Below are 15892 nucleotides of genomic sequence, written 5' to 3' on the forward strand. Positions count from 1 at the left end.
GCTCGTCAAGGAGGGTAAGCCAAGTGAAGGCACATGCACTCAAGCACATACACTCAAACAAAGAAATACTGCACATCAATGCATCACATTGTTAGCTGTACATCCCTCACAGCGCAGCCAGCATGCCCATGTGGGTGGAACGTGGCCTAGGTGGGTTCCAGGTGGCTTTCCAAATGGGCCCCATCAGCATGGCCCACCTTAATCTCACATGGGATACATCTAGGCTCCATGTGCAGTGAACAACCCAGATTGGGCCCATGTCTAACCCCTTCTGGTCCCATCACTGACCCTGGTGGGTATCCATATTTGGGGCCAGCATGGAACCTGTATGCAAAACTTTCTGCTTTCCATTGCTGTAAGGACTTGATTGAAATCAGTGACAAGAGCGTTTGTGAGGTGAGATGTTGGATGATCACCACCCCACCTCACCCCCAACTCCCTGACTCATCCCAAAAAGTACTGGATGGAGCTCCATCCATCATTCCAGAGAACACAGCTCCACTGCTCTCCAGTTCCACCCCTTCTGGTCCCATCACTGACCTTGGAGGGTATCCATATGGATATCCAACATGGAACCTGTTAGGAACATGTTAGCTGGGATATAAGGACATATTTGACCGGGAGTGTAAGTATGCTCATCATGGACATGAGTGTCATGGTAACATTGGGCTTTCAGTGAGTTACAGCAGGTTTGCAGGTTTTCTGAAATCAACATTAGACATACTGGGTCATAAACCTAAACCGAGCTCTCCTAGATATTGGACAAGGTCATGACTTTGGGAAGGCCAGCCCATAAGCTTAATATTAGCCTGCTTTATCTATTCCACAGCCTTCTTTGATGTCATCTGGGTCATTGTCCTGTCCTGTCCTGACCAGAACTTTTTTACCATCTAGCTAATGGCTTAAGGTTATGCTGGAGAATTCCGAGGTGGTCTTCCTTCTTCAGTGTTTCATACACTTTGTGCAATGTACCAGTTCCACTGGCCAGAGCATGATGCTACCACCACCGTGTTTAACAGTTGGTACAGTGTTCTTGAGGTTGAATGTCTCTACTCCAAACATCTTTGTCTCATCCAACCATAAATCCAACCTCCAGAAGGCTTCGTCCCTGCAAACGTAAGTCGAGCTTGAGGGTCTTGGATGGCAGCTTCTCATTTCATGACAATGGAAAACTGGTTCATGCCTTGATGGTTCCGGTTCATGCCTTGATGGTTCTTCGGTTGTACCTGACCAGCCGAACCCAGTTTGGGTGCTCCTTGAGACATTGTCACAGAGACTGCAGCTTCATAGAATTTGTACGTATGTACAATAGTTTGAGGACTGATGATCTTGGAATCTGCAGTTGTTTACAATTCCCTCCAAGAGACATTCCTGACAGGTGTGGAAATCTGCAACCATCCTTCTATGATCTGCACCAAGCTTCTTGTACATTCCCATTGGACTGTGTGTTGGTCAGTCAATTAAATGCTGTTAATTAAACCCCATTTTATGCGAAAGCTACCAATCGTAGTCAATCATGATCACTAGCAGGAGGCCTTGGTCATTGGACAAACTGATGCTGTGGTGGGTGTATTTATATTTTTGGCCATGTGTCGATTTCAGAGCCCCCTCCCCCCCCCTCTCTCTCTCAAAAAAACAGTGTTTGGTCTATTGAAGATGTATGTTGTGACTTATTCTGTGACAGAAAAATAACGGTTGATGATAAGTAATGTATGTAAACATCCAACCACTATATAAGGCAAATTTACCCAAAGATGTGCTAGCATAGCTAAGCGATTGAACCCTGGCATTCCTCATGGGAGACAATGATGTTATCCATTAGGCTAAACCAACTGCCACATAATGAATATATCATGCTTTCATGAAGATGATAAATATTGTGCAGTATAACTGCACTGAAGGAGATAAATAGACGTCACAGCTGTGTGTAGCGTTGATGGTTGCTAACTGGTGAGATACTGTATGGTGTTAAGGCATTTGTGAACAAAATAGAGCAGCAGATTTATGGTGACGTTAGGAGAGGAAACGGAGTGTCGATAGCATGTTTGCTAATTCATGACTGGGGATTACTGGCAGGTTTACCATTTCGCCGGAATCTGCCACTGCCACTATTTTCCATTATTTAAATGCGCCATTAGTGATTCATAAACCACACCGTCACGCAAAAAAAGTTCCCTGGGGATGAACCTGACGGTAAATGTATTAAATGGTCTTTTCCATTCGTTTGGAAACATGTTTGGCCTCACAGCTAGGATCGTTGCACGTACACACGCTCCGCTGTTTAATCCATAGATTTAAATGTATATAGACCTAAAGGATATAGACAGAGGAGCGATTCATTATATGGACAAAAGTATTGTTTCTTTTATTCATTTATTGTTTCTTCTGAAATTCTTCCATAACTGTCTCTACTTTCCAGGGATGAAAGCTTTCTTTTGGAGCACTGCTGTGAGGATTTGATTGCATTCAGCGACAAGAGCGCTAGCAAGGTCAGGAGGTCGGGAGGTCAGGATCAACGCCCCTTCCTAACGCAGAGAACACAGTTCTTCCACTGCTCTACAGCTCAATGCTGCTGGAGGGCTTTATACCCCTCTAGCCTGCACCTGCATAAGAGTCCTATTCTACTGGCTGTGCTTCCCTACAGGGGCTAGATAAGGTGTGTGTGTGCATTTGCACATGTGTGTCAACAATGGGTGCAACTTAAAGTAGCTGAATGCATCCATTAGATTATAATCCGGGCCGTATCTATCTGACTGGCCCGGTGAAGTTTTTTAGAAGCAGGCCCTTCTACGCCATAGGCCCCAGTGTGAACCCCCCCTACCTCCACCCTAGTAGTTATGCCACTGTACCTGCCTCACACTGTGCTGGGCTCTCAAACAGGCCTGTGTATGTGGTTTCTGAAACTGCACGGTGTACGATTCTCTCTTTCTTTTAAATACTGCACACTACACCCAGCTTGCACCACATCCAGAGATGACTGCTGCCTCCTAACAGCAGCTTTTGCTGTGACTGTACAGAGAGAGCCATGTAGCGTGCGGCGGGTAAGATGCGATTCTGTACACACCGGGGACAGATGTGGATTTCCATTTCTCTGTTCATGTGTGAATGCTCTGTAGTCACGCCTTCATCACAGAACTGCTGCCAGATGGACCCTTTATATATATCACACTATATGGGCAAAAGTATTGGGACACTTGCTTATTGAAATCAAAGGTATTAAAAAGTAAAAAAAAGTTGATCCTGCTTTTGTTAGAGTAACCGTCTCTACTGTCCAGGAAAGAAGGCTTTCTACCAGATTTTGGATTGCATTGCTGTGAGGATTTGATTGCATTCCATGACGAGAGCATTAGTTATTTGGTGGAGCACCATCAATCATTCCAGAGCATTTCACAGCTCAGTGCTAGGGCTCTGGATAACCCTCTAGCTCATGCCCATGACATTAGGCATTAGGCCAATAGGTTCATGTTTATCTGCTCCTGAGAGTCAAGCTAGGCTGTGTGTGTGTGTGTGCATTTGCACATCTGTGTCAGCAATGGGTGCTAATGCATTAATTAAAGGTAAAGGTAAAGGTAAAGATGCATGTATCTGTCACTGTACTATGTACAGTGAAATGTGTCCCCACACACACGAGTGAACTAGGGCCAGTGAGCACACACACACCCAGAGCGGTGGGCAGCCAACTCCAGCGCCCGGGGAGCAGAGAGGGTAAAGGGCCCAACAGTGGCAGCTTGCCGAGCCCAGGTATCGAACCCACAAGCCCCTGTCATCAATAGCCCGAAGCTCTAACTGCTGTGTCCACAAATATTTGGACACAGGGTGTCTCTATTTTGCTGTTGATTATGTCACTTTTTGCATTTATAATTTGAATAGACATTGTTGTGATGAATGAACGAATATATAGATACACAAACACACACACACACACACACACACATATACACACAGAGCAGGTAAAGGATATATCATGAGGAGCTTTCCTGCCAGCTCTGTAGAGGAGACGTACCAGCGGTGCATGAGCAGGAGAGTCCGGGGCAGCTGGTTCCCCTGCAGCTCTCCTTCATCATCTAAACAACAGAACTCACTGTTAAACACACACATGTGCTCAGTCCTAGAGGAGATCTCCCACAGACCCACTTAAAACGGACTTTTTTAAAAGGACCCTAAACTTTAATGTGGCTCTAAGGTACAAACTTTTTTGGGCTGAAAACTGATTGGATTTGAGCTCCAGGATGACTGTTTTTATGGACTAAGGTGCTGCCACTGTAATCTGTGGATCACTGATTCAAATTCTCAGTCATGCTGCTCGCCATCAGCAGCCGGAGTCAGAGAGTGCACAATTAGCCTTGCTCTCTTATGGGTGGGTTAATGGCACTTCCTCCCCACATCACTCCTAGTGTGATGTTGGTCAGCACAGGCGTCTGTTAGCCGTTGTATCGGAGCTGGGGAGCCATGCTTTCCTCAGAGCGCACTGGCAACCTAGCAATGCTGCATCAGAGGCAGTTCAAACAGAGACAGTGGTTGGCTTCACATGTGTCGGAGAGACATGTGCTAGTCTTTACACTCCTAGTGATGAGGGAAGTTCACATTAACAAGGATTGGGTAATTGGCTTTGGGTGGGAAAATGGGGTAAACATGAATTGGTTATAGTCCAGAACACCCAAACATTTTTGGAGGCCAAAGTGCCGTATTTGTGGTGAGCCCAGAGCCATAAAGACTTTGGTAGTTTTAAAATCTTATAAATCTCTTTTCTCCATATATTGCGAGGTAATCATTTAAGAAATTCCATTTTAAAGGAAAGTAACTGAATAAATTATGTTTAGGATAAAATACACAGGGTATAGTGGCTCAAGGCAACTTTCTGGTGGGCCAAATCAAACGTCCTCAACAGCTTGTATCTTGGGCATCCCTGCTGTAGTCCATTGTCTTGAAGGAAGGCCTAGCCTTTGTGGAAATGTGCCCATGCCCAAACTCACCGAAAGCGTGGATACACGCATCCAAGAGCAGCTCCAGCGGTGCCGCTTTCCCCAGCGTAAACGACCCCATGACCTCCAGGCCAGCCAGGACCTTACTGGGGCATCCAACTCAGTGCCATCAGTTGGCCTCTCTCCTCTCCCCTCCTCCCTTCCTCTTGACCTTCCTCTCCTCCTCTACTGATCTGAGAGGTCGTCAGAGGCTCACAGGGTGTCCAGATGACCTGAGGTAGCTCTGTGGATGGAAAAATAGCTGTAAATTTGCATTTCATTTAAACAGGGTTGTATTTGTCTTATGTCCAAGGTTTGCTTCATTACTTTTGCACTGGAGCTATATGGAACAGTTGCCGGAAAACTGGTGGGTATTCCCAGTTAGCAACTTTAGCAGCTTATAGCTCCAATACAAAGAAGTGACAGTACACACCAAGAATCAGATTTTACAGCAAACTGATAGCAAATTGATATGAAAATCTGTATCTGGGATGTGCACAGGTACTCGAGTACTCAGTTTACTTTTCCTATTCGCATATCAGAAAGCTAACATCACTATTCTGGCATTTGTGAAGTCCTACGACAGTAAGACAGAGAAAATAAACAGGCTAACAACTCAAGCTAACAGTTTTATTACTGTAAAATGTTTCATTTAGCTTAGATCTTCATAAATCTTCAAGTAATTATGTATATTTATACTTTACTGCAGCAACATTGAGTGCCTTAATGTGACTGTGTTGCCAAGGCACGACTCTTGCTGTGGCTAACTATGCTAACTACTCTAACTGATGTTTGCCATGTCCAGAAACAGAGAAAATACATATTTGTCGCGTAATATCTTTACTCCTGGTCCACTGAGGAAAAACAGAGACTTTGGCTAGCTAATCTGGAGGTCTATTGACCTATTTACAAACATATTCCTCTTTTTGCTGCTAAATTATTATGTTTTTGACAGTTTTGAATCTCATAAACCTAAAACAGGTAAGCATCTTGCCCTGGGTTTGTCAAAATGGCCAAACGTCCACTTTACTCCAGTCTGATATGTGGGGATGTATGTATTGAACCACTGCTTTCTACCACATTGTTGGATCCCTGAAATGCACCCATGCATCAGTTTTCCCCTCTTCCACCCTCCCATCCCCTTCCTCCTCCTCCTCCATCATCAACAGCAGTCAAATCATTTGCTTGTTTCATTTCTGTTCCCAGAACTCCCCCCGTGGCTGCCGTCAATATTTGACGGCTCTCTCTGGTGCGCCGCCTGCTTGAGGCGTCCGAAACCGTTTCGCAGTTCCACACAGATGGCGTGTCATCATTCTGGCCCATTGAACTGAATGAGTAGCTGATCAGCAATTACGTAACACTTCACATGGTCGCTCAAATTGCTCGCTTTCTCATGAGCGATTCGTCATGGACAGAGTCTAATTGAGTGCTTTCAGAAGAGCAGCTTCGGAATGAGAAACACTGGCCTTGCCATGTAGGAATGCCTCGTGACCAAAAACTGGTCTGGCTGACCATTGAGGGAACAGTATGTAAAATAGATCATATGCCTCCACAGTGATTTCCTCAGTGTGATTTAGCAAAGATAACGATTTTTAGATATATTGAATTTCTATAGGTTTTATAGACATCGTCTACAAAGTTCATGTCAGAAAGTCCTCACTGATTGCTGTTCAATGATGTCTCTCCATTCGTCAGCCTGTCGATGGCTATATTACATTACCATAAGAAAGGTGGCAGCTCAGCAGGCCAGCCAGAACTTCATCTAAGGACTTTTTTTTCTTCCCACCCATCATTGGATTGCTCTGGTCCGAATCAGTTAAACCGGTTTGTAAACTTGGAGCATTTTTCCTCTTGGCTTGATTTGTTTGCACATGGGCTTTGTCATGAGCGATTTGTCAAGGCCAGAGCGCACCACAAGGCGTCACAACAACCCATGTGAGAGCGTTCCCACCAGTTATTGGTCAGACCTGTCTGGGGCGGGAGCATCAGGGAAAGTAATACAGAAAGAAGGCCCTGTGTTCTGGACTAGTGCTGTATATTTTGGAGGCCCTTAAAAGCCCCTGTACTACTTGAGTATTTTGGCAGAATTGTTTGGAAGAGTTGTAGGACCCAAAATCCATGTTAGCGCCCCTGATACACCTGGGAGCACCTGGCTATGGAGCCATTTAGCTGAGAGTAGGGTCGGATCATAGTCAGATCAGGTTCTTATTAAGAATGATCCACTCCAGTATGTTTGGGACCAGTCTGAGAACTAGTTTGAGAATTCCATGTGAACCTCCATATGAAGTCCAGTGGGAAAACCCCCTTACTTTACCAAATAGCACCATGTTTTTGCTAGATGTTATGCCTGTTGCTACCCGTGTTGAACATTTGTTGACCTTTTTTTTATTTATCTGAGGAAATCATGCCACCAGACAGAGTCACCCCCCCTCCCTCTATTCATAAATCTCTAGTGACACCCTTGAAGAACAGCAAGCCATTACCGGGACAGCAGTAATACACAGTGCTTTCCCAAATAGGGCAAAATTCTTTGAGGAAAAATGGGATATGATGACAGGTTATAACAGAGGAGCTTCTGGCTCGAGGCTCGAGCTAGTGTTTTGTGGTGAAAATTGATACCAGACTGCAATATTGTGTAAATGACCTTCTATTTCGGGACGCCTAGGCCTTTTGATTGGGGTGGGCTGTCAAACAAATCCACAGGGAAATGACCGGTTGCGAGGCAGTGCTAGTCATTTGGGTTGTGAAGTGGTATATATGGTGTAGACATGAACAAATATCTCCATACGTTCAGCTATTCAGCACCTCATGACACTGGATTGAAGACGGGAGTTTGAAGGTCGGGAGTTCGTGTCACTGTTAGTTTGGTCCTGGCAGATATAGGCCTGAATAATAGTGATTATTGATGGGGGTTCTCTGGTTCCTGCCTCTGCCCCATTGTGGTGGTTGACAAGGGGCGTCTTGCAGCTTGCAGAAAGAGCCACATCTTTTGCAATAGTGGTCAAGGGAGATCACCACATGCACTACAGCCACTAAAAATAGCATGTGCGCATTCAGTAACAGCGTGTGAGCAATCAGAAGCAAGCTGCAACATGGCCAGTGCTTTGGAGCAGCAGAGGCCAAAGAGTCCAAGTCAGGGACCACTGTGCATTTACCCTGTTAAAACGTCCATTAGGGACAGATTCATAATTTTGTCCAACTACAAAACTACAAAAATGACACAGGAACCTCTAGGACACTATGTCCACCTTTTACCTTAGCTTCTTTAGCTTTTCAGAAGACTTGCTAGCTCAGTGTTTCTACAGGGAGAGAAGTCTATCCGCTAGGGGTCTTCATTTTGAAGTCTGGACTCTGTACGGTATGTCCAATGAGGGCTACCAACATCTGTTTGAACTGCCATTAACACATCATCGCTGGACAGCTCTACACAATTGGAGGAGAACACTATGTCAGCTAACAGACGCCCATGCTGGCTAGCATCACCATCTGACCCACCTATCTCAGAGCTAGTCCAGTTATTCTCTCTTGAACATGGCTGGCTGTGGCTCTCACCAAGGCTTGATAAGGCCAACACTTAGACAGTTGCACCACCCTGGAGCTCAGATGCTTATGATATTCAATAAGGCTGCAATCAGCTCAACGCAATTGGAGGAGAACGCTAACTGCTAATTCTTCTACGTCAGCTAACAGACGCCCATGCTGGCTAGCATCACCATCCGACCCACCTAGCTCAGAGCTGCTCCAGTTATTCTCTCTTGAACACAGCTGGCTGTGGCTATCACCAAGGCTTGATAAGGCCAACACTTAGACAGTTGCACCACCCTGGAGCTCAGATGCTTATGATATTCAATAAGGCTGCAATCAGCTCAACGCAATTGGAGGAGAATGCTAACTGCTAATTCTGCTACGTCAGCTAACAGACGCCCATGCTGGCTAGCATCACCATCCGACCCACCTAGCTCAGAGCTGCTCCAGTTATTCTCTCTTGAACACGGCTGGTTGTGGCTCTCACCAAGGCTTGATAGGGCCAACGCTTAGACAGTTGCACCACCCGGATTTACACTCACATGTCTACATGCCTACAGTAGGCATCTGGAAGTGAAACACAAAACTGTGTGTGGGTTGTTTTTTCGACAGTGGAAGTAAAGTGGAATTGAATATCATGTGATCATATATTTCATATCTATTTACAATACAGATGTGAAACATTTATGATGCAAAGTGTAAGTGAAGCCAGAGCTCTCTTTGTAAGAGCTTAAGCCCTGCATGGCTGGTTGGAGATAGCCTGGGACACGCAGCCTTCAGCCACAGCGTAAGCACAAGGAATCAGATTCAGTGATGGCATCACCTACATACGTCACCCGTGAGCCTTGTTCCGTTGCCATAGAGCATCAGCGGAACAGTCAGCTCATTACTTTCAGTCAGCTCTTACTGAAAAGTCTTAATAGGACTTTTCAGGCTGTTGAGGACTAGAGAGGTACAGACAGTCTGTACCAGCTCAAATTGACCAAATACGAAACTTTCACATCTTTTTTCCAGCCGGGGAACTTCCAGATTGCTAGAAAGCAAGCCAAACAACCCCAGTAAATGTTCTCATGTTCTGAATGCTGCATGGTTCTCAAAAATGCCAAGAAAGTTATGTGGAGCTTTACCAACCCTATCCTTTCTGCACAGTCCATTGCATCACCAACGTTCTTCAAGGGTGGTTTAGCAAAGGCCGTGATTTTACATCAAATGTGGAGGCCTCCCAGTGGCCAGTTATGCTCTGTGGAAGTCCCGGTGACGTATGGCTGTGGCATCACCAGGAGTTAGACCTCAATCTCCTGATGACAGGGCCAACGCTTAGACGGCTGCACCACTCAGGAGCCCCTTTTATAATTACATTCAATGGGAAACAAGCTTTTCAGATGTTTATGGGGAGTGTGCTGGAGATAAGCTATCGTCGCTAACCTCTGGAAAATACAGTTGGGCTCAAGTGGGTGCTTTTGCAATTGCAAGATTGTTGGAGCCAAAATCCTCAGTCCTAATCCACAAGAATCCATTCCCCACGCAGAGCTGCCAGAGATACAGTATCTTCTCTCAGAGCAGCGAGTGGAGTAACTAACCTACAAATATATATCTGTCTAATTTTCACCATATTCCTCTGTGAACCTCAGCATTCGTGGCTGCAGATGATGCCGGGGGCCACTGTGTAGCACACCGGAGACCTGCCCTGACATGCCCTACACATATAACACAAACATGCGCACGTGTGTATTCACAACCACACACACACACACACACTCATGCAAACCTAATGCAAAAGGCATAAGGGACACACTGTTCCACAGCACTCCAGGCCGAACACCAACAAGGCGTTTGCAGCCTATACAGGCAAAGAAACATATTCCACAGTTTTCCACAGAGCTTTAGCCAACGGTTTCTGCTATGGAAAAGATTTTGGCTGGAAACGGTCTTTCCATTAGAAGATTAGCAACCATCGGACAAAATTATCGAAACACCATGCAAAGAAGGTCAATAGCAGAAGGAAATGGACCACAAAGCTCAAATAGGGCATATTAGGTTAAAGGCCAGTTGGCTGGCTAAATTGCCCATCCCAAGCATATTCCAGCACACACACCCTTCCGCACGACTCCTTTGCGAACATATGAATATGCTACGCATTAAAATAATGTTTCAGGAGAGTATGTCCCTTAAATGGGTGACCATGTATAGGACATACTTTTCTGTTCATCAGTGATGTCAGTCTATTAAAATACTTGGATTTTTGAGCGGGAGATAAGATAAACGTGCCTAAATATGCCTAATGAACTGACTAAAGGAGTCCGGTTATTTTTCTTAGAATATCAGAGTGTAGTTTAGAGAACTTTAACCTTGAACACAGAAGCTTTAATAGAGAAAATGCTCCAACAACTTTTTTATAGATAAATGGATGATCAGTCCTTGGGCTGCATTAAGCTAAGAGCTATGAGAGGAGCAGCTGTGTGTGTGTGTGTGTGTGTGTGTGTGTGTGTAAGAGAATGAGAGATAGTTATGAGATTTATTATCCATATTTCAGCATAAATAGAGTATAATCTACCCTCTGAGCTCAACAGTAGCGATCGCTAAGTAAAACTAGTGGCTAATACGCCACTAGGCTCTGTAAACAGAGTGACCTATGGGAGGAAGCCGGGTCCAAGCATGGTAATTTATATATAATGTATATAATAAAATCTATAATATGTAACTCTATAAAAGTCTCAGAACAAGCGATAGTGGCGGTCTCAGAATGGTGGGGGTCATTCGGACCAATTACAATCAGTGGAAGATCTGAACAACCACACCGTACAAACTCCAACCACTGTTTTATTTTGGTCAGAAGGTCACGACATCCAAGAGGAAGGTACTGTCTGATTAAAGCTCCTGTTCAGTCGCCCCCTTATTCTTCAGCTTCTCGCTGGGGTGACGGAATGAGACCAAACCAAGTGAGGTGGAATAATGGAGCTCACTTTAAGAAACGCTGCTGGAAAAAAAAAGGTTTCTCAGCAGGGAACTTTTACTTTTTTTTTTTATCATGAGCATTTCCTTCGACCAACAAAAACGAAAGTATCACATGAGTCAGCTAATATGAAAATGTGCCATTCGTGGATGGAAATAGATTTTTTCTTCTTTTTTTTAAAGCAGAGCTTAAATGTGCCTTTCAGTATTTCAGAATCTCGGAAATACTGTGCAAAGTAAAAGTCCTCATATCTCAGACATTGCACTAGCACTGCACGGTACATTGTTTGGTTTGGTAACAATTCTGTTAATGTCGGTATCGGTCTGCAATACTGTCAATGCAGAAAGCTGCAATATGCAAATGAGCCATTTAACACTTTGCACAAAAAAATTAAAAACAAAAAAAAAAAAACGATGGTGTTTACGTCACATGTTCCAGATGAATTCCCGTGGGTGGGTTCTGATGAGTCAAAGTATGATCCAGCAATGATAAGTCATTTTCTTTAACCTTGTTAAACCTTGTAATGTGAGGCCTGATGCAATCACAGTGCAGTCGTACTCAACGTTTGGGCAGCCAGGGATTCAAGTCTCAGATTTGAATATATATATATATATATATATATATATATATAATAATGGAGACTTTTTTATTTATTTTGGATTTTTTTAAACCCATTTCCTATCCAATTTGGATCACCAATTACCCGGCCTGTACGTATTATACACCAACGCCTCTTACCGCCGATGCAACATCACCAGATAACAAGCGTATCTGGAGGCAAGCACTGCACACCCGTCTCCGATGCATCGGCCAGCAGACGCCAGTGGCGACCAGCACCGGAGAGAGAGCAAGGCCAATTGTGCTCTCTCGGGCCCCCCGGCTGCCGATGGCTAGCAGCATGCTGACGGTGCTTTAGTCTGCTGGACCATTTGGGCCCCACAACGGTTAGGCAGCATAGCGCTAATCCCGTATCCCGCGGTGTTCAGAAATGTTGCCGGTGTCTCAAAAGGACGGCATATCTGATGTATCAAAGTTCTGTTCTGGTATCTAGTACATGGCCAAATAAGCTCATTTGTCCCATGTGCATTTTTCAAGAGCCACAGGGTTGGGGGCGCTGTGGGAGCTCAGTGATGGGAGAAACAGGTGGGAAAACCAAACAAGCCCACCTGCTGAGTTTGTTTGAAAGGGAGAATCGGGATACCTGGATACCAAATCCATTCCCTTGACTCAGGAAAGCTGCTTTAATCCTCTTAAACGTGTGAAATTTGAGCCTCAGTTAGCTGGAACTCCGACAGTGCTGTGGTGGTTAGCATGCTGGCTAACTTGTGTACAGATAGCTAGAAGTCCAAACATGGCAGAACCGGCCACTCCGTTTGCCTTCGCTCTCTCAGACACAAGTTTTTATGGTCAACACTTGTGTCGGTCGCTCAGCAGTTAGCTAGTTCATCAGCAGCCGCTCTGGGCTGTGTGCTACTCTGTGGAGCTGCAGCTAGCTAGCTAGCCGAGCTAGCTTAGCAAAGGCTAGCTTAGCAAGTGGCTACAGATCCAAAACCAGGGGGAAAAAACTGTCATTTCAGCTTTCCGTCCTTTCGACAGCAGTCGCTCGACCCAAGTCACTCATCTAACCGTTTATAAGTGGGCTTTCAGTCAGCCAGACCTGCATTTGCTCTGTGGTGAGCTGACTGTTCTCCTGCTAACTAAGCTAGTAATGCTAACCAGCTTCTCTCCACTGATTCAGAGCAGTGGCACATTTGCAGTGCACTTCACAGATATAAAATTAAGCTTGTCCACTTAGGTCAACGTACATGTAGAGCCATTTGCGTTATTTGCGCAACTTGCAGCCCCCCAAAATACCATAAACCACACTAATACTTTGACACGGTATGGAAACCAAAAAAAGTCCCCGTGCCTAAGTCGTGTACTAAGTACTAAGTCGTGGCCACCACTTAATTATCTCATCCCAATGCCATACTAGGTTGTGGCCACCACTTAATTATCTCATTCCCACGCCAAGGTTTACTTATGTTGGATGTCACCAGCAGGGCTCCAGACATAACGATGCAAAGGCAGTGATGGCGGCGGCAGGTGAACTTGCAGTGACGTATGTTGGCATAGCAACGCTTCATCACCTCCAGTTCATACAGGACAGGTCAGTACATTCATATTTTACCTACTAACCTGCTATACCCGCACTATTAGGATTAGTATATCGCTGCTGCCCAATGAAAACCATGCCTTTCCATTTTTGATTTCTCCATGGTTTGAACCCTGTAGCTGCTCTGCACACTGTGTAAATAATTCTGAATGAATGGACCAATAGAAATGCTCTAAATTACTTTGTATAAACTCTTATTTTCCATTGACTTCCATTTAAAGTTAAGATCATTTTTGATCTCCTGTAAACTATCCTGTCACTATTTTGGACATGCATGTATTTCTTTGCATTGGACAGTGGCGATATAATCTATACCCAAAGAATTAGTGTGTAGCTCGTAGTATGACAGCTGTCCATAGCACTATAATTTGTGGACCCCTTCAGATCTCCACCGTCCACTCCTGTTGTGAAGGGGAGGGAGGGAGGTGGGGGCGATTCAAGCCAACTTAGCCTATAATAAAGCTCAGCAAGAACACTGACTGGTAACTGTAGGTTACTGCCGTCGTGAACCATGACATGAACCACTGTACCTTACAAAGAGGCCAGTTTTCAGCCTCGCTCAAGCAGGACGCTGCCAATAACCAATACTGTTGATTTGATATGACTGGCAGACACTGACACATGCTGATTGGCTGCAAGCGTCTGGATCTGTATTGATTTTAGCACTATTTAGTAAACCACATGGTTCATCCTCCTAGAACGCAAGGACTAGAACCATTTCGGGCCCGGTCTGGGTCACTAGCTATGTGATTTAAGGGTGCAATTCCGATGGAGTGCGTTTGAACGGTGCAGTTTAAGAGTGAAGTGATAACCCCGACCCTCCAAACTCCTCATAACTCTTGTAAGGGGTTAAACACTTTAAACGTACTCACACCAATAAACCACAAGCTCCTGCAGCTCTTGCAGAAGGCAGTGTTCTAAATATTGCACTACACTCAACTCCCGACGACATAAAAGTGTAAGCGGAGCTGCAATACAACTGCTGCTCTCGCTTTCAGTACCCGCTCGAAGGGACTTCGAGAACACATCAAAGGCCAGGGTTTTTTTTAAGTGCATGAGCAAGAGAGAGAGAGAGAGAGACACAGCAAGAGAGAGAGAGACAAACACCAAACACCAAACCCCAGCCCTGTGTAACTAGCAGTTACCAGCACGCCAAGAAAAGCAAAGACAGTGGGACGAAGTGGAAGAAGACTCCTACATCCAGTGAGAGACATTGAGAGTGGTGCACCACTCAAAAGCTGATTCACTCACCGCCAGCGCGTCCAGTGCGGCCATCGCAGTGACAGCTCGTGTGCTTGAGGTCGGCAAAGAATGGCAAGTCAGGCTGCTTCAATCAGCTGACTGCTACTAAACCCGAGTGTCCACGAAGCCCTGCTTATAAACAACCAACCCGCAGAGCAGCCATGTGGCCCATATGACGCTGCATTGCAGCCAATCAAGAAGAGAAACCGGCAGGAGAAGTGTGTGTGTGTGAGAGAGAGAGAGAGAGAGAATGATTACGGGTAGAGGGAAGCAGAGTAGAGCACCGAGAGTGAGAGAGAATTAAAAAGTGTAAGAGAGAGAGAGAGAGAGACACACACACACACACAGATAGAGGGCAGATAGATGATGACACTTGAGTGGTGTTGAAAAGCCTCGGTTCACACATAAGGAGGGCATGTGTGACCTCTGTTCTGGAGGGAGGTGAGGAGAGAGGGAGACAGTGAGGGCATATGGACATGGTGGGACACAATAAAAAGGGTTTTAAAAAAAGAAACAGACAGAGAGAGAGAGAGACAGAGAGAGAGAGAGAGAGAGAGAGAGAGGGTGTGTGAGTAAGTGTGTGTCACACATGGGAGGCAATGAAGGCAGGATGTGAGCCTGTAAGCTTCAGGATCTTCAGTACACCACTAAACCCATGGCTGTTGGTCTGTTCCCCCCTCAAGTCTGTAGTCCGGTCTTTGTCCTTCTCTTTCCTTGTCTCAGTGTCTGTGTCCACTCTTGATATGAGTACAGTCCCATCTGTGTATCTTCACCTGTGAGTAGTTTCTTTCCCCGCCTTGTTTTCTGTATACGTGCCCCGACCCCACCTATGTTTCTACTATTGTGTAGCCCCCCCCCCCCCCCCCCCTAGACTCCACAAGGCCTCTATAGTCGTCCTGTGGTATCTGGTATCACCAAGACGTCGGCAGCAGCGACCTTTAAGAGTCCTGTAAGTTGCATTAATAAGCCTTGGGCACCCATTACCCTGTCACCACTGGCCACTGCATACCGGGAACACACCACAAGACCTGCCTGATGTTTTTGGAGATGTTCGGA

The 15892-nt window shown here is 45.4% G+C and overlaps 1 protein-coding gene across 2 annotated transcripts in view; it reads right to left on the minus strand.

Annotated features, from left to right (window-relative positions):
* The window catches only part of rasgrp3 (RAS guanyl releasing protein 3 (calcium and DAG-regulated)), a 67054-nt gene that overhangs the window by 24412 nt on the left and 26750 nt on the right, over positions 1–15892 (minus strand). Inside the window, exons 1-3 of one of the 2 annotated variants that reach the window (XM_072689979.1) lie at positions 14846–14932; positions 4974–5205; positions 3962–4064 (exon numbers count right to left, since the gene is read on the minus strand). In XM_072689979.1, the coding sequence (XP_072546080.1) occupies positions 3962–4064; positions 4974–5043 (173 nt within the window). In that variant the 5' untranslated portion in view covers positions 5044–5205; positions 14846–14932. Of the gene's footprint in view, positions 1–3961; positions 4065–4973; positions 5206–14845; positions 14933–15892 lie in introns of those variants that run through there. The other variant, XM_072689980.1, reaches the window with a different exon arrangement.

This window comes from Salminus brasiliensis, chromosome 10 (assembly GCF_030463535.1).
Source record: "Salminus brasiliensis chromosome 10, fSalBra1.hap2, whole genome shotgun sequence".
Taxonomy (NCBI): Eukaryota; Metazoa; Chordata; class Actinopteri; order Characiformes; family Bryconidae; genus Salminus; species Salminus brasiliensis.